The sequence below is a fragment of the Styela clava genome, chromosome 8 (genome assembly GCF_964204865.1).
Source record: "Styela clava chromosome 8, kaStyClav1.hap1.2, whole genome shotgun sequence".
Classification (NCBI taxonomy): domain Eukaryota; kingdom Metazoa; phylum Chordata; class Ascidiacea; order Stolidobranchia; family Styelidae; genus Styela; species Styela clava.
In genome coordinates, this window is record NC_135257.1 from 5793068 (window position 1) to 5812848 (window position 19781).

At 34.3% G+C, this 19781-nt stretch overlaps 1 protein-coding gene across 1 annotated transcript; it reads left to right on the plus strand.

Moving 5' to 3' along the window:
- The first annotated feature begins 5811 nt into the window (after nt 1-5811).
- LOC120345909 (atrial natriuretic peptide receptor 1-like) lies at nt 5812-19735 on the plus strand. Its single transcript, XM_039415495.2, has 21 exons — nt 5812-6157; nt 6850-7085; nt 7481-7621; nt 8190-8386; nt 10760-10957; nt 11142-11355; nt 11599-11767; nt 12277-12409; nt 12746-12818; nt 13208-13301; nt 13670-13852; nt 14325-14476; nt 14541-14734; nt 15059-15232; nt 15411-15600; nt 15822-15993; nt 16414-16575; nt 16841-16968; nt 17042-17187; nt 17851-17945; nt 18072-19735. Exons 1-21 carry the CDS (start codon nt 5837-5839, stop codon nt 18594-18596), a joined length of 3897 nt encoding a protein of 1298 aa, XP_039271429.2. The 5' UTR covers nt 5812-5836; the 3' UTR covers nt 18597-19735.
- Nucleotides 19736-19781: the final 46 nt, after the last annotated feature.

Consider the following 19781-nt stretch of genomic DNA (forward strand, 5'->3'; position numbering starts at 1 on the left):
ATCAATCGGGTCATAAATTGAAATTTATACGCGTCCAATCGCTTAAATTCAAACGACAAAGGTAAACAAAAGCTTGTATCGATACGAATGTCTGGGTATAGAAGCCATACTGATAAATGTCATTCTCCAAATCTAGACCCCGATAACCCATATTTTCAGCGAATAGCATCCTTGAAACAAGTTTTTAAAATGTGTTTTCAAATTTTTCTACAGCCTTAGTGAAGGCGTAGAAAATAGAATATCTTGGGCCTTGTCAAAGAGACTAGCAAAAACAGATGGTAATGGTATCGGATGGTAATGGACAGTAATTCGGTATTTGTCGATCGTGGATAATTGTATATATAAGTATATATGGTGTGGCGTTTATCACTTGGGAACGATTGTGATTTATGTCTGCATTCATAAAATTGAGGATTTATAATGCATTTTCGATATATTTCCTAACTGCAAACTCGTTCATCCCACCCATTATTACCCAAAGTTTCACAAATTACGGAATAAAATTAAGCTTCGATAAGGTACTTCTGTTCTTTTTGTAGCGTCATTGTTTTACATTTTGATCAAAAGTATGAGTCTACGTTACCATAAAGAGTTGTAATCATCTATAAAAACTTTCGAAATAAAGTGATCACAGTTTAAAGCAAATATACGTCACTGAAAAATTTCTTCATTACACGACTATATACACGTATTTGGGAAGTGAATGCTGATGTCATTCTAATATTGTACGTTGGGTCGAAACAAATATTGTGATATTGTACAATAATCAAGTTTATGAAGAAAAATTTTATTCAATGCTGTCATCGCCATGTGATGTGAATTAAGTACTTTTGCGTTACTCTTCAAACAATTCCCAGATTATTTTTCGCGTGGATGACTCGAGATGAGTGCAGAAAAATTCAGCATTATAACACTTCCATGTTTTGTCTTTTATAGATTTTACAATAGATGATAAATAACTCATTCTCACCTAAAATAAACAGTTTTAAATATGGTGCCTAGCCCCACTACTCAATTCCAATATCCATACTAGCACATATAGATTTCAACAATCAAATATTTTAAATGAAACCAATGTTTGAGGTGCAGTTAGTAAACCCATATTTCAAGTGTAAAATAATAGATACAAGTGGAAGGTACGGAAGACAAGAACAAATATGTCATACCAAGGAATGGATCCTGACAATTTGCTAATTAATAATATCAAGTATATTCGCACACGTATTCTTTCACATTAACGAATATGTGTTCTTCCATTTCACTCGAAATCAATTATGACAGTTTCCAAATAAATTTATCATCGTTCAGTGTATACTGTCGTTAAAACGCAGGACTAGAGTGCTGACCAATCCAGCTTTAAAGATTCAGCTTTAGTCCATAGTCTATGCTGTGCTGAAGTAGTAATATTATGCTTGAATTTCATTTGTCAGTATAGAATATCTATCGAGTCGATACCATATTGGGATGGAGCACGTCGTTACAAGCGCTTGGAAAAAAAGCAAGGCAAGTACCAGCCAAAATCGCATATTTTTTGGAAACCAGTGTGAGTGTTAGTTGTATATTATAGATTTTAATTGCGAACTTTATTTTCGTAATGGTCTATTTATATATTGTGTATTCGTTTGTACTTTCTAGTCTTTTCGCTTTCAGCGCCGTTCACACCATTGCCTAATTAGAAGGAAACTGGGCTAAATATCTTAGGTCTCTTGAATTTTTAAAAAATAATTTTGAGAAGTATGAATCATTTCAAAAATAACAGCCCTGCCTACCTATTTGATGTATACGGAATTATAATTATACTAAAATCTTGCACAATTGTGTGCGCATGGCAGTCACATATGACAACACTATAAAGTTGTCTGCAAATAATCAACCATCTGTAAATAGTCGAACAAATTCTCATCAAGTTTGTGACGTCATTTCACTTTATATGCTACAAAAGCTAAAACAAAATCTCTTTGATCAAGTCGCGTTACGTCTATACCAAATTAATTATTAATTATAGTCGACCTTTGCTTAACATTAGAATAGCACAAAATCATTATCTTGAAACATAGAATGATGAATTTATTCCGTGACATTCCATGCCCTGTTGTGTTATGTATATTATAGTGAGCAATGTTTGACTTTGATTAAAACACCTGGGAACCGTCGATCATCTCTATCGTATTAGGTTTGCTGAATAAAAAGCATCTGCCGTACTTGCGTTCGACCCATAATTAATTTCTATTGTATATATTATGTTATCAGTATATATCACAGGGGCCTAAAATAAGGCCCGCGAATCATTGTCCGGACCCTGGAACCTTATTAAGCGCCTGTAAAAACCTAGTATCCCATCATTCTTAAATACTTTTTCTTATTTGCAACGGCACCATCTGCATTTTCCACGCCGTGTCACATGACTACGTTGGAGTTATGTGTAAAGAGTAAAGACATTGCAAAAATCTGGAAAATCATGCAAAAAATTATCTATTTTTCGGCACCATTCACTGCTATGAGCAAATCATTAAAAAATAGTTCCAAGCCAGACTAAATAAACAGTTGCACGCCCCTGGTATACATCATACTCAAGTGTGGAATACACATGAAGAATTTGTTTGTTCAGCATATATCACATGATTAAGCTATTTCGTCGGAGGGCTTCGACTAGCGACACTGGATGAAGACGCATCTTTGATTGGTGCAACGTTAATTAACTGTTGATAAAGTTGAGCTATTCTTATTACAGTGACATTCCATTTTATTTGCATATTTTTACAATGTATTCCAATGCCCGTTGCCAAAAATAAATATTTTGTTGGTGTATCATTAATAAGGCAAGTATTAATGTTTGTCTAAGAGGTAATGTTAGATGATTAACAATTATCATTCGTACTCGAGCAAAATAAAACGCGATGGTGTATCTATAGAATTATTGTACAAAAATGACGGAGCCATTGTTATCATAAAAGGGAGATTGAACCTGGAGCTCTTGTATCAACATTTCGACATGGTTTTCTTCGCAGAAACGGTATTTGGAAGCAATTTGAAGAGTTGAAAAAAATATATAATTGAGCAGTAAAAATACGAGCGACATAATACCCAGAAATGACTCAACACACGGACCTTTTATCCAAATTACAAAACAAATACTTCGATTTCTAAATGTTTTTATCCTTGTGTATCAATGAAAACGATTCGTGGCGAAGGGTAAACCAACGAGAGTCCATTGACTTTTGACATGAATAGTCAGTTATTGGGACACGGGAGACATCCAGGCTATGGGTGTCAAGCTTTAAGGTACGTTTGACATATAGGCCTCATATTATGATAACCAGAATACCTATTAATCGTTCCTTATATATATTATCCATTGTCTTGAAATTGTAACGTTTAATAGTCCGACTAGCAGTAAGCGGCCTTCATGGACCTTTGTCATGGTAATTAATCACCGCCGTACCGAGAGTAATTTTAATACTGTACCTAGATTGGTGTTTCCCCAGTCTACCGGTTTGTGCTTCGTGTGAAGTGCTGTATAAATACACCTCTGTTCCAGCGACGAACCTAACACTTCAGTTGAAAGTCCCACCCCAATCTTTCACTTTGGGTCACAATAAAAAATCAAAATGTTACCCAAAGTTTGCAAATTGGCTCGTTAAAAAGAATTATTTTTCATATTTTATTTTCGTGTATACTTACAAGTTTTGTGATTATTATGAAAAACAATTGGTAACACGACAGTGGAGCTTTTATGTGAAAGAACAAAAGTACAATTCCTAATTGACAACAACATTGAAATGACTTGCTTCGGTTAGATTTGGAAACTTGTCATTTTACGGAAAGCAAAGTTGATGAATTTCATCATTACTTTTGTCTGTATGATTTAGCGTGGAATGGAATGACCAAAAAACTTTCATTTTTCACTATGCTGTATATATAGTTACTTTAACATGATGATATATACCGATATGCAGAATGACACGTTTATTAATTTGTGATTCCGCTAGGAGGTGATGGATGAAATTTAATAGAATTATCATATTCATGTGTAAATACGGACCCATGAAACCAAATCAACAAGTAAACATTGACATAGTGAGTGATGCGTAAGTAAAACGCATCTATTTTTTAAAATTCACGGTAATTCAGTTATTCTCTAGCGTTGATGTCTAGATAGCCTCCTTGCTAGGTATAGGAAAAAGAACTGGTACTTTCTGAGTTTTCACTCTGAAAGTTAGGTACAAGAAAAACAATTGGAATCAATATGTCAAAACTGACCGCACTGTGTCAAAGTTTACCAACGCTCTCGACCGCAGAGCAAGGATGGGGGACACGATATTTCTACACATTTATTGCCTCCTAAAATGAATTAGTAATTTGTGCGTATAATGAGTAGATATATAAAACAGGATAATATATTATAGTTGTTAGTATTCTTTGTGTGGGAAGACAGAACCGCTATTTTATGAGATTAGGGGATAGAGTGTGTTAGTGTGTTCAGTGTAATTAGTATTTTATCATCTATACTATTTATTTATTTATTGATATTATTTTCTACTCTGAAATAGAAAAAAAAATTCCTGTTCGTGTTTTTGCCAGAAAATGACTTTAAAATAAAAACGTTAGTTGACATTGAAAAAAAAAACTAGCTTATGAAAAATTTTCAAAAATTTTTACGGTATTACAATAAGGTATTACGCAAGCTTTCGCAATATAAATCCTTATAAAGGGCCGCTGAAAATCTTAGTCAGTCTGTTATTTGAGATGCAGAAAACTCGTTAACCATTCAAACTAGAATTAGGAGTCTGCCCGTCCAAGAACAGTAAAATTCTCAAAATTCTTTTACCCTTCGAGTGGGACTGGACCTTCCAGAAGCTTTCTTCTTACGACGTGGCTCTATCCTTCCATTGAATAGAATTTAAATACGACAAACAATTCATTTATTAATACAGCAACAGCATATATATATATATTTGTGGAAGTATTCCTCCATATCATTCTACAAATCAGCAAATGCACGTCTTTTTCAGCAATAAAACCATAGTGCTATGGTAAGAGATCATGAGTTGTTCCTTCCACCCATTCCAACCCAAGATAGTATAATTCCAGACTGAGTAAATATAATCTGTTTAGAACGAATGGAACAGAAGTGCAAAATTCAGAAAGATTTTTTACAATACACCTTACTCGTGCTGAAGCTAAAAATACTTTCATAAATCAACAACAAGCAAGGTTCTAAGTATTCGTGATAAGGGCGGGGATTTTATGCATGCAAACCCATCTCAATATTTGTCTTCTGTCTGCTTATGTCAAGCATATTGTGACATGACTAACGTTTGAGTGGTACAAACCAACATATCTCTTTTATGTATTCAAACGTTTGATATAAGTAAAAGCTTCACAGCGTGTGAATAGAACTGTCATTTTCGAGGTGCTATTTTAGGTTACAATTTTGGTGTTGAAATTTGGTTTCAATTTTATCGCGCTTCATGTAGAAATCAACGGGTTATTCTAACCATAAAACTTTCTGAAGTCAGGCTAAAATGACCCAAATATTACCACATTAGCTAATTTATTTACACCAATTTGATGTAAGCATCAAATTGGTATTGAATCACAATCCACTCATAATTATGATTAGCAAAATTAGCATAATTATGAAACTTAAATTTGTCGTGTATCCTTAAGTATTTTGTGCATTAGAAAGAATAGTCTTCAGCCTTACCTCATTCTCGACATGGATCCTATCATAGGTGTGTTTCCAAATATTCACTGTATTTTGATACATTGTCCTTTAATAATATAATTCTTGCAGATCGATTCAAGTATTATAAAAATTAAAATCATAAAAACCATGCAGCACAAACATGAAAAAAACATTTTGAAGATTGTGGTATTTATTTTAATTTTGTTGTCTGGAGAAATAATAGAAAGCTCAAGCAATGTATCTCATTCCACGATTGATGGATCGGACTATATTTCATACGGAGTTTACACTGACAGCACGAATAACACAGTTTATGAGATTAACATGTTATTTACGATTCCTTTCGACCAATCTTACATCTTCTCAAGAGAACGTACCGAGCCTGCGATTTATCAGGCTTTGAGGGACGCTGAAGCTGTTTTGTGTAGCGAATTTCATGCAAATCGTTCCAGAATAGGATTTCCTAAGGTACAAAATTTTTATTTTCAATGAACTCAGAAACTTTTCGCACCTAAAGGTCAAGCAACCAGCCAGTACACGTGGGGATGCGCTGATTTGGGAAGAACGAAATTTCTTCTATTTCGCACAATTCACTGCAGTTTTTACCCTTCTAAAAAATTAATTGGACTAATCGTCCATCCAAAGTAAATATAATTAAACAGGCGTCATGCGTATCGATTTTGAAATCTATTTGAAATGTGATCTGCTTAAACAAAATAATATTTGACGAAAGATAGCCATTAAATTGTTTGTAACAATTCTCCAGTGTATCACAGTATAACTTTGAATTTTTTAAAATCACGTCTTAATATTTCACGAAAACGTCCTTTTCCGTTTTTGTCTGAATCTCATGCACTGTAATGTACGTCGACTTTTTTTTTAAATTTAGCATAATTTTTAATCGTTTAATTAAAACTAAACTTATCATGTAAAGTTTGTCCACCTCCAAATGATCCGAAAAATTTTTTTACTGTCGGAAACATTTCTTTCACTTATTGAGCTTCAACCTTAAGCGCTTGTAAATTTTAAATTATTAAAATCGTTCGGCCCACTTCTCTATAGTCTAAGACAGAAATATATATATTTATATATATATATATATCTTTTAGTGTTTCGGCATTTGTACTGCCCCACAACATAATTAATATTGTTTTTGATAGGACACCTGTTTCAATATTATTGCAAACGATAGTCAATGTGATGCGGATTATGCAATGAATAGAGCAGTTGATATTCAAGATTTTCTATCAGTCGACACTCAATGTACCACTGAAGAGACAGACAGAAATATTCAATCAATGAATGTATTTGTTGGATTAAGTTGCGACTGGACTGCAGGAAGAGTTGGTGCGCTTGCCAACAACTGGAGATGGCCAGCTATATTTCCTGGTGTTAGGTAAAATGCCATGATTTTATTGTGAGTTTCTGGGTAATACCCATATTCAGCAGAAAGTTTTGTTCTGAGTTGCATCCAGATATTCTAATGAGGCGAATTTCATGAAGATACACTAAATTACATTGACATTCTGTTCCAAGGTTTTTACTGAAAATGTTTGACACTGACCTTAACGAAAATAATTTTCAATTTTTTTTTCTTTTTTCTAAAGACCCACGATCTGGCATCCTGATATATATACATCTTGGATTTAGTTATTGTACATATATGTTCATCTCTGTATTAGGTTCGTGACAACCTAACTTCTTGATTAATTCCAAGTTTTACACGAAATGTTGGGAACATGGCGAGACAACGTGGGGCCGTAGCTTTTTCACACTTTTTTGTTTTTGCAGAGGATGGACATTGGACGATAAAAACCAAGGATGCTGTGAGACATTAACTAGACCTGGTCATACTGCGACTGATATTGGGAAGTTCGTACTTCGTGTCTATGACGAATATAATTGGAACAATTCGTACATAATTTATACTGGGTAAGGCTGTGACACCGACGTCATAGAGGGTATCTTCACACCAAGTCATACCATATGCAATATAATGGCCTAGCTAGACGACTGCATTACATGTCCAGCTAGAATGAATAGCGGGTCCGCAAGTGTTTTCATAAACATCCGGGGTCAAAGGTCCTCAAACCCTCCCATCATTGCCAAATGCAAAGAACCATCAGATGCGTGACTTGTATATATGAACGAATGTATCAACTGTATCGTATCATAAATTACATTTATCATAATTGATTACTTGACAGAATTTAAGCATGAAATACTCGAACTTAACTCAGAAAATTCCAGGCATACATGCTTAGATTAGGTATCCACGAAGAACCATTACGGGCGACTGGCGATCTGAAAAATCCGCTATGGTATCCGCTCTGTAACTATTTAGATTTTAGAACGTCGCGGTTAGGCTGCCATTAATGCCCGTGGTTATTGAAAACAGTGGGTACTTGATATTTTATTTACTGCAAAGTGAACTAATTCGGCTGTGTAAAATTTTGTGTAACATTATTTTAACTTTTTTTGCATTGCTGTGGTCGTTTAGGGATACTCCACATGGTGCTCCAATACATGATGATACTAGGTCGGATTGTGCCACGTTCGTTGCAGGAATGATTCAAGTTTTTGAGGATAGAAAGTGGACTGCAGACAAAGATTTCACTTACATTGGCAGACAAAATGATGAAATTTTGCTTCAGGAAATGGAAACAATTCTGAATGTAATCAAGAATAATGCTAGAGGTATGTGGTCAGGATATTACTTTGTTTTACTTGACACTCTGGAACATTTTGCTAAAATAACTGTTGTTGGAAGTGGAGTCAACTTATGTCTCGTTTAGCTTTTCTTCATTGTTATTGTTGTTTGGATACGTCGTCTTTTTCCCATATGACTATCGCGTTCAAATCTCCTGTAGGCTTAGTGGTGGTGTGTCTCCCAAAGGGCCAATATTTTTATATTTTCTATAGGTACTACAAGTTCCACCCCAAATGTTACTAATTTGAACAAATTTACAGGTCTCACCGTCGAACAAACTGCTTTTTGCCTTATCGATGAGAGTGGGATTGAGCAGTGTGCTTGGCATGTTGTTGTTTTAGGACTAGAATTGCATTCGTTATGAATTATTCAATTATTTAGATTCATAGCGGTAAAAGATGTGCGAGTTCCTGCAAAAGCACTCTTATTTGTTTACATACTTTCCAAGATCCACAGTCTTTTTTTTGCTCTTTTATGAGAAAAAATTTAAGCACAATTTTATTGAAATAAATTTGAGCTCCGAAAATTTTTGCTCTTAAACATTCCCACAAAAGTGCCTTGTATGCCTTAAAAAAATTCCAACTTAGCCATTCCTGTTGGTGTAAAATCTAGGCTACTGTTTAAATAACAATGATATGATAAATTGATTTTGGCCAATGATAATATTACCATTGAACCGACTCGGTATATATTTTTAAAGTTCAGCTTGGTTAATGTTTGACCATAAATTTCAGACAATATGAAATTGATTGGACTCGTAAGAATATTTTCGTGCTTCGATAAGTGTAATTTATATTTCATATCGCAATGTAATTAAAAAATGTCGAGACAGTAAACAGAGAATGAAATCGGCAAATTGTAAATGACATATTAATATGGGGAAGGGTCGCATACCTTCTGATGTTTAAGATCATTTATGGTTTAATATTTTAGAACGGTTCAATTGGTTATCTTTGCTGGTTTTGATAAAGTCTTGTAACCATACAATTTAAAGACCTCCAGAAGTATTGGACCTCCAGAATTATGTGCACCAAGATGGTGCGCAACCTGAACATAGTATGTGTACCAGGTCAGGTTGTGCGCCATCTTGTTGCAGATACTTCGGGAGCGCCACATTTAACTCCCATTGTTGCAATAATATTTAGGCGTTTTTGTGAAATTTCAATTTGGAAAAAACCATACGATACGTGATGTAATGTACGAACGATAATGTGCGGTGTTTTAAAAATGAAGTTGAGAGATCTGTGGGTGGTTCAAGTTGCCGTTGAACAATTACTCCAGTTGCTATTAGTACTTCCTCACATCTCATTCATACGACCAATAGGATTGCGTGGTACCCATTCTCTTTACTCGCGTATAAATATAGGAGTCAGTATTTGCCTTTCGCAAGATTTCTTGTTGTCATAACGGTTCAATTCTAATATTTCCAAACCTCATAACCCCTTTCAGTAATATGTAGCGTAAATGAGATATCGGATATAAGTCAGATCGGCAAGATGAAAAATAATATGCCCGTTAATCATTTGTATTTGTGCAAAGCTGTACTAACTATAAAATGACATGGTAGCCAGTAAATGAAAATAATAAAATTTCAGTAATAAATGAAATGATAGATAATATTACAATATTACCGGATTCTTTTTTATGTAATCTGTTTTAAAATCCAGTAGCATCACACATCACGTTTGATAGTATTTGTAAGGTAGTGGAGAGTAATCAAAAATACTTCCCGCTCGGTTTTATTTTGGCATTGATTTCATTTCCATAGATATCATTTCCGTTATTTTTCTTCGTTTGTGTCGGTGCGAATCTTTTTGTTTGTTTGTTACGGACACACGGGTTTTCATCTTCCTAGTGAGAACAATCAAATAAGTGCTTGCTTCAACTTTGATTTATCAATTGATTGATCAGTTCAACGTAGCAACCGAGGTCAAAATTGTAAATATATCAAATATTTGACCCTTGTGACGCACTTGAGATGAGTCTAAAAAACCTAGAGGCGTTTCCCCGACTGTCATGTCACATGACATCAATACATCTACCGACTTTACTTTATAATATAGTTCCTGTTGCGTGACAAAATTAATGCTAACGTAAATATATGTTTTTTTTACAATTTTTTTACAATCAAAAATACGTTAACACCCTACGAAGTTTCAAACAACAAATTTAGGTGTTTGCGGATAATAAATCACGGCTCACGCGATATATATTCAATCTTTTTTTCTGCAATGCGATTTTAAATAGCTTTATTTTCAGTATTCCGTTCCTGAACCATTCCTATAAATTTAGTTTTTATTCATATTACATAGTGTTTTATATTTATAAAGGTATAACTGATATTTCTATAAACATTTCAGTGTCAGTCTGGTGCGTTGGCCGGAAAGCGATGAAATACGTAATGAACAAAGCATACGAGAAAGGCATGGCTGATGGAGATTTTGCATTTTTATATCTTGATATTTATAACACAAATGTTTCATATGAGTGGAGTGATGAAGATGATCAAGATTGCAAAATAATTCGTGATATAGCATTTCAGTATAACAAAAATTATAGTAAGTTTAATGTGGTTTCTTCGTTTTGTGATATATATATCAATTTTACACATACTGATTTAAAAAAAAAACACTTATACAGCATCAACAGTAAAGGAACTTCTAATCTTACATTTGTTTTGTGACATCCTGGTCTAAAATATGTTTAATAACTCTTTCATCCATTTATTATTTTCCTATTCAGGTTATTGTGACATGAATGTTAGTAACTCGAATGCCGGAATGAGGGCGCTGCAAGTCGTCTCATTGTATCAACCACAAACTGAAAAATTTGAGAAATTCTCCAACTCCATGAAAATCAAAATTGGAGCAGAAGCTGCAGGCACTGGACAATTTATCAATCCATATGTAACTCAATTCTACAATTCGGTTCGTCTGTTGATTAACGGAATTAATAAGTAAGAGGAATATATATATGTATTGTCATTGTTACTTATAATATTTATTCCGATGGACTTAACTCCATTCAGAATTGAAAAAATAGTTTCACTCTCGAGCTTTATGGGAAAATGGTAACGTGTTGTTGTTATTATATATACCCACATTTAATAAATGAACGATAATTCCCAAAGATATTAAAATTAGATGCTACAATAACGTCGCCACAAATCTATATAATCATTCTCCATTGTTTTCTACAGGAGTATAAGTGAAAACATAACGAATTTCTCTGATGGGAGGAGTTTTGCTCGACAGCTATGGAATACCACATTCGAAAGCGTTGATGGCTTGGTAACAATAACTGAAACAGGAGATAGAGTTATGGATTATACTTTGTTTGATATGAATCACACCACAAACCGATTTGAAGTACGCATTATTACACTAAAATCTGCAATAGCATTCGAATTTGATTATAAAGCAGGCTATTTTACTTGTTTTGTCAATCTTTGGAAAATATACCCATGGTTGGCGGTGATTTACCCAAATATAAGTCAGATCGAATGATCTTTCATTTCTGTTGTTTCTTTCGCCCTTAAATCTGAACCTAAATTCGTAAGGTCTGCAAACAGTCAGACGACTGAATTCCAAGATTCGAAATGATGAGATTTAGGAGGATACATTTTTTGTAATTATATAGCCTGTTAGGCAGTCGCCCTGGTCTCATCCATGTTGGTGTTTAAAATGGTAGCTATCAAAGTATCATCACAGACTAGAAATCGAATCCGGACTTGCACGATTGTGCGACTTTGAAAATTCCAATTTGTCAAAATATTTAGATTAATATTTGAATCGACAATCAAGAGGTCGCAAAGTCTCACATTGATTCCTCATTAGCATACTTAGATAGCCTAAAGTGCAAAACCATTTTTTCACAGATTGCTTCAATATATTTCGCTGGCAACCAAACTTATGTGGAAGTTGCACCTATCGACTGGCCAGGTAACCAGGTGCCTCTCAACATACCTGAATGTGGAAGTTATACACCGTGTGTAAAAGAATTATCAACCGGTGTGATTATAAATTTTTTTTCATTTTTAAACGAAAAAAAAAATTGATCTATTGAAAATCATTTGGCAACTATAGGCGTAATTTATTATACACGACTCCGATAGTTGGATTGTCGGATTCTTTTCCCCAAAAACATGGCATTTTCACATTGACTATGAATGTAAATATAAAAATATGTTAATAAACCTACAAGTTTAGCAAACAATTTTCAGCTATGAAAGATATATAGCGTCAGTCCAAAAAGCCCATAGTTAAGTGATATATGACCATCCAGGACATTCCACGTCGTCCTTTCACTATTGAGATCATTTTTCATGAAATTCCAACTTTTTTCAGTTGTTCAGATATTAATTGCGGTGGCTATTGTTCTGCTTGTATGTCTTCTAGCAACTGCATTTTTTGCAAACAGGTGAGTCAAATTCCAGTCGTTACTTATTTAAACAAACCAAAAATGCAGCTCGTATATTCAGGTGTCTCCCCATTGAGCAAAGCCCTTTATAAGAGGCTACCTGTGATCTGGCAAGCTTCAAATTTACGAAAGAGCGGTGTTCTCATAGGCCCAGCATAACCTACTCAATACATTACACGCTGGCTAAAGTAATGAATGTAATGTTACACCACAACTTTCAACGTCAACATGCTTCGGTCCAGCGGATTATAGCTAATCCATTTCGTTCATGCTAGCTCGAATACATTCATTTGGTATTTCACTCACCATTTACTGGTATATTAAGATTCATTTATAGAAAATAGTTAGTGAATATGATTGTCCACTTTTCGTGAAGATTTCGTATTCAGGCAATTATCCAAAGAACGATTGGCTCGGAAAATGTTATGGAAAGTTGATCCCGAAGATGTTGATTTTTTCGAAGACGGTGGGAGAATATCTTCTGTGAGTTGAGTCAGTTTTAGTAAAAAAAAAATTGGAAAAGAGAAATCATGACTCTTTACGAACCGTATAAAACATTTATATATATATATATATGTGGAAATGATATCATATTTAAACAATGTCAAATGGGGTTATTGCAGGAGAGTAGGACTCACTATTTATGACTATTGTAAATTGTAACGGTTCATCACTCGCTTTACTAACTAGTAGCCCTACTCGTTGTATAGCATTTTGTCGCCCATGACAAGTGCATAGTGATTCGCTGGGTTTTGAAATAAAAACGAGTGACTAAACGTAGCATAAAAAACTTGTCCTTTTTTAATTGTGTTAATTAATATTTCTAACTTTAATGAAATCTATTACTTCAGCAATCGACTTCTATCGGAAGTCATTCTATCGGAAGTGAGGCTGCACAGTCTGCTTCCAATTTTAATGGTCGTCAAATATTTACTAATCGAGTCCGTTGGAAGAATCGATTTGTTGCAGTGAAAAAGTTGACTCATTTGCAAAAGATAATTGTGGATCATGAGCTCGCTATGGAGTTTGACGAGGTATGTATAAAAGCTTTCAATTTTTAGTTCGTAAAATCATTACAAATGTAGAGTATATATAAAACTTAAAAATGTTGAATCATACTTCATACATTTGATTTTAACCTAGTGCAGCTCATATTGAATTAGATTTATGAAAAAAAAAATGAATAGAAGCAGAGAAAAAGTATAAAACTTTGGCCACTATAGAAAATCTGATTGCCGAATCTACCTTCCCATCCAGGCGGAAAACTTTGGACACTTCCGATTTTGAAAATAGAAATTTCGATTGTAAAATGTAAAAGAATTTTACGTTGCGGATTCATTATTTCTTTACCTACTCTGAGAGGTTTAGATAGGTATCTCTGCAGAATCCAATAAATACCTCCAAAGTTTGCAGTTTGAGTTCGTCGTCAAGAAAAGATATACATTTATCATTACATTTACCGAATGATACAAATTGGTAAATTTCGTTTTTTTTTTAATTTATAAGATGCTACTGTTGGATAATGAACACATATGTAAATTCTTGGGGGTAAGCATTGAAGAACCGGTATTTCTTCTGAACGAATATTGCTTGCGTGGATCTTTACAAGATTTTCTTGAAGGCGAAACTGGCTCCGCAGAAGTGGATGAAAATTTTAGGTAAACAACGTAGTTATTCTATTTTAATATGGTTAATCACCTAATTTGTTATACTTTCATTTAGTAACTACCTAATAATGGATATAGCTCATGGAATGCAGTATTTACATAAAAGTCACATTCATTCACATGGTAATTTGAAATCATCAAATTGTCTGGTGGATAGCAGATTTGTTGTGAAAATCGCTGACTACGGACTACCATCGCTACGTTCCAAAGAAAAAAGAGACAGTGTTGTCGGATATAACCATTATAAAGGTAATTGCAAATTAAAACTATCACGAGTCGATGGAAATTAAGACCTCGATTATAATGGATGATAAGTCAAAATGCATGCCAAGTTGTACTGAGAGGTGATTTTCCAATTTCGTTTTCGCCAACCCTCGACAAAATTTCTCGTTGTATATATGTCACGAGTAACTGGCGATATAGAGACGATGGGGTTCTCCTAACAATAGCATGATTCAGTCTATTTCTAAAGTAGGAAAAGATGAGACACCATTCAAAATTACACTTGAGGAAATCAAAATGTTCCGGAATACTAACATGAATGTTTTTTCAAACCCCATTTAAATTTAATAGATTTGCTCTGGACTGCGCCTGAATTACTTAGAATGGATGAACCGCCCCCGAAGGGAACACAAAAAGGGGATACATACAGCTTCGCCATTATCGTACAAGAAATATTTTATAGAAAAGGTGTTTTTTACCTTGGAGAAATAGACGATGATGATGTGCAAGATCTAACACCCAACCGTATGTATAGCATTCACTTTACTGCTCTTACATATATTAAAAACGTGTACAAATACACATAGCGTTAAAAATCATGTAATAAAATAACATATATAATACTGTAAATTTTACATAACAATTTGTTCAATAATTTTTGACTATTTTCAATGAGTCTACGAGGAGTATTTTATGATTTTAGAAATATGCGACAAAGTAATGCATCCAATACCATACGAAGAACTGTTTCGTCCGACTTTATTAGACAACGACGATGTTGTAATTGATACAAAGACCAGATCTTTGATCAAAGATTGTTGGAATGAAAATCCTGAAATTAGGCCAACGTTTGTTCAAATATTTAATTTTTTCAAGAAAACGGCTAAATACAGGTATTGTATAAGATTTTTGTATTACCATCTTGGTGCGTCAGTGGTCCCTATCCCTTTGGGTTGGGGGTTCCAGTTGAACTAACAAATAAATGCGCCGTTTTTATATCTAATTTTAAAGCCAGTGATGCCATGAAAATTATCAGGACAGCGCACAATGATGGGAGCAAAAATGACTCGTTTCGTAGAAAATAATAATTTTTATAATGCATTGATCTTTTCAGGAAGCAAAATTTGGTTGACAGTTTATTAGACAGACTCGAAAAGTATTCTAACAATTTGGAAATGTTAGTAATGGAAAGAACCGATCTTTATAAAGCTGAAAAAGAAAGAGCCGACACATTGTTGTATCAAATGCTACCTAAGAGCGTTGCTGAACGTTTAAAACGTGGACAGGTCAGGGAAGTAGCCGCTCTCAGTAAAAATTTGTTCAGATTGTGAGTGGAAAACAGGGTTGGAAAGATTCGAGCCAGATGATTTATCTTCAATAAAATTTGATTCATTTCAAATTGACTATGATGATTCTCATCGCAGCCTTCAATCATTTGAAACTGACTTTTACTCAACTCTAGGCCGATATTTCTAATCCTATGTGCTAGACCTAAAAAAATGCAGTTCTACTCGACTACATCAATTTGTTGAGGTCGGGTGTACATTTTCTCAATCTTCACTTTAAAAGTTACAGTTTCAGGAATATTCATCAGTTGGGTCAAATCTGTGATTCAATTGAAATTTGTCGGAATCACATCAATCTCAATGATGTGCAATATTCGAAAGCTCGCAAATATCTGATGTTTTTATTTTTTATTTTTATAGGATGTACTACGCGAAAAGTTCGATTGCGTCACCATATATTTCAGTGACATAGTTGGCTTCACTGCTATTAGTCACGAAAGTAATCCATCACAAGTTGTCAAAATGTTGGATGATCTTTATACAATGTTTGATAGAATATTAGATAAATTCAGAGTTTATAAAGTGAGTTTTATGTTTCAATATTATTCTAGCATATGAAATGATGAATTGATGAAAAATTTGGGTTCCACATTTCATGAAGGCGAACCTCTATCTATTACATCTGTCCAAAAAATTTCTCAAGTATCGATAGATTACATCTGCACATCTGTGGGCGATAGGTGAAGAAAAATAGACAATATAGTAATTCTGGTATTATGATATATATTATAGTCTCATTTTACTTTGATATGAAAAAATATATTACGACACCGTGATAATTCAATAGGTAGAAACTATCGGAGACGCTTACATGGTTGCATCAGGTTTGCCTGAACGAAACGGTAAAGAACATGTTCAAGAAATAGCAAGAATGTCATTAGATCTGATGGACGGAGTTGAACATTTTGAAATATCGTAAGAAAATAAAACCAGTATAGACATTAAGTATAATAAGAATGGTTCAAGATAACATATTCATAAATTGCAGGCATATGCCAGGCAAGAAGATGAATCTTCGTGTTGGAATTCACAGTGGATCGGTTGTTGCTGGAGTTGTGGGACAGAAAATGCCCAGGTATTGTCTTTTCGGGGACACAGTTAACACTGCGGCAAGAATGGAACAAAATGGAGAAGGTGTGTTTGGAAGATTGTCAAATGTAATAAACGATGTTAAATTAGTTGATTGAATAAACACATCTTTATCACATATTTGGGATTCATTAGGTATCGGCAAATTTGTATTTAAATCTTATAAATATGCTTCACAATAACTAAATGTTTCTTTTAATTTTTTGTATTGTTCCAAGAAGTAATATTGTAATAATTAGTGCCAAAAAATCTTAAACTTGCTTCTCATTCAATAATTACGTTCATGCAATTCTAATAGAGTAATATATAACGTATTATCATATAAGCTAAAATATTAATATAGTCATTCCATTCTCATCATACAATCATCCTGCAAAACTGTTAACTATACGCTTGACACATGATATTTGCTTTTTTTTCTCGCGCAAAATAGTATTACATAAATGAAAGTTTGATAATGTTGAAATTGACGCCGCGAAATACATTTTTGAGCTGTCATTCATGAAATCATTTCAATAGAATATTAGCTCTTGTGGGAAAATTTCGTCTTGTGGGTCAACGAAACAGCTCATTGCTTTCACTTAGAAACGGCGGCAACTCCTCTCGTTTTACTCTAAGTTGGTCACCAATTCTGATAGCTAATTTGAATTTAAAAATTGACATGTTGGCATGGCTGACATTTACCATTTACCTGACATTTGTTTTTAGCAATGAGAATACATATTTCGAACAGTACAAAAGAACTACTTGACGAATTCGGAAGTTTTATAACAGAAAAACGAGATACAAAAATCCAAATGAAGGTTAGAACGAAATTTCGAATGGATAACTAGAGAGAAATCATTTCTATGTTTTTCTATCATTCTCAGTTACTCGTGTACCTCTAATTAAAGCACTTTTTCATCAAATCGAAAACTATTTTTCCAAAGGGTCTCGGTAGCACTCAAACATGGTGGCTTGAAGGTGAAGTCGAAGAACAAGAAGGAATTCAAACTACACGCAGAGTGTCGGCCAAGATAGAAAAAGAATTTACCGGTGGTCTTACACCAAAACGAATAAGTGACTCGTCGGGTTTTAGTTCAGCTCGAACGAGCATAGAAGATGGCGCAATACGAATTTCTGTCATGGGTGTAGAAGAGGAATATGATCATTCGGAAGATGACTCTCTGAATAATCCAAACCTTGTGTCAACCGAACATCAGCATAATCTAACTGTAATACAAACGCGTACTCCCGGAGATAGAGGTCAAAATCACGATGATGAGAGGAGGTCGGTAACGTCAGAGTCACAACGAAGGGTAAGATTTCAATTCCAAAGAGAAAATGAATCCTACATGACATCGCCGTCTGCAAAACCGAAAAGTGCAAACGGTAAACGATATCTCCGTGCAGATGACAATGACGGATATATTAGCGATTCTGAACGTTGTTATGACGAGATAACTTCAATGTAGTCTAATAAAAATAACGATCCAACGGAAAGAACTCTTTCAAATTCAACACTAGTGAAACACTATTTTGACTATCTGACCATGGTGTGTAGCTGAAAGCAAGGTAACGCTTCTCTCATATCACCTACTCCCAAATAGGGTTTTGTTTTTTATCAATTCTAAAAAAAAACATCGTGTTTTAAAACAAGGGCTTGTTTTAAATCAAATTTTTTCTGTCTTTTTTATTGAAATAACCCTTGCATCGCCGCAAAACTACGCCAAAACGTTGCATTCTGGCAGCTGCACACGTAGCCGAAATCAAAAATTTCTTTTATTCAATCGCAATTTCAATTTTCGCAAGGTGGTTTCATCGCAGCAGGGTCGTTCACGTAATGGCTACTCGGTTGCGTCTTACTGGGCCAACCACTGAACTACAGCTTGAAAAGGTGTGCATGAGCCTCTATTGATATTAGTGGCGTTTTGAACGATTTATTGCAAATAGGAAGCGCTTGGCAAGTTTTTACATCCACTTTTCTTTAACATATTTAATACAAAAAATCAAAGAGTACAGCCATTTTGAACAAAACAGGCAAAAAAAACTTGATTCAAAACAAATTTTTTTAAAAATTATTCTTTTTGAACAAATCCCTACTCCCAAAGCTAATGTTGCAAAACGGAAATAAATAGGGGAAGTCGCGAATTATATTCTACACTGCAGGGGTGTGCATCCTTTATTCCAAGAGGGCCAGATACAAGTAACCGAGTGAGAAGTAAGATGGCTCTCTTGTAGTCCTTGCAGAAATGGTGAGTTAAAACGCCCAAGTTTCTGAACAAAACTGCTATTCAAATTTATTGTCAAACCGACTTTAAACGAATTCGGTGAAATACACGTTTTATAACATTGTGTATTTTGCAACAGGACTTTGCTAGCTAGTTTTGCTAATATGACAGTGGCACTGGTATAGGTTTTGCGACGCAAAGAGATTGGAATTGCTCCCATTACTTCATTCCATTCTTCGTTTAGAAATTTATTTGCATTTGGCCCGCATGCCGCAGTTTGCACACGCCTGTTCTACAGTATTTGATAGTAGAGTGTATTATGTTTTCATATAAATTCATGAAAAGGGATTATCGCAAGGACAGAATTTTTTTTTCAACTACTCTATGAGTGATACTGTACTAGGTTGACAATTTATCTATTGGTGTATG

Excerpts from the sequence above, each read along its gene's own strand:
- LOC120345909 (XM_039415495.2), top strand. The coding sequence starts at position 5,837 with ATGCAGCACAAACATGAAAAAAACATTTTGAAGATTGTGGTATTTATT. Across the intron at positions 6,158-6,849 it reads CCAGAATAGGATTTCCTAAG|GACACCTGTTTCAATATTAT; the intron begins GTACAAAATTTT and ends TGTTTTTGATAG. Across the intron at positions 11,768-12,276 it reads ACACCACAAACCGATTTGAA|ATTGCTTCAATATATTTCGC; the intron begins GTACGCATTATT and ends ATTTTTTCACAG.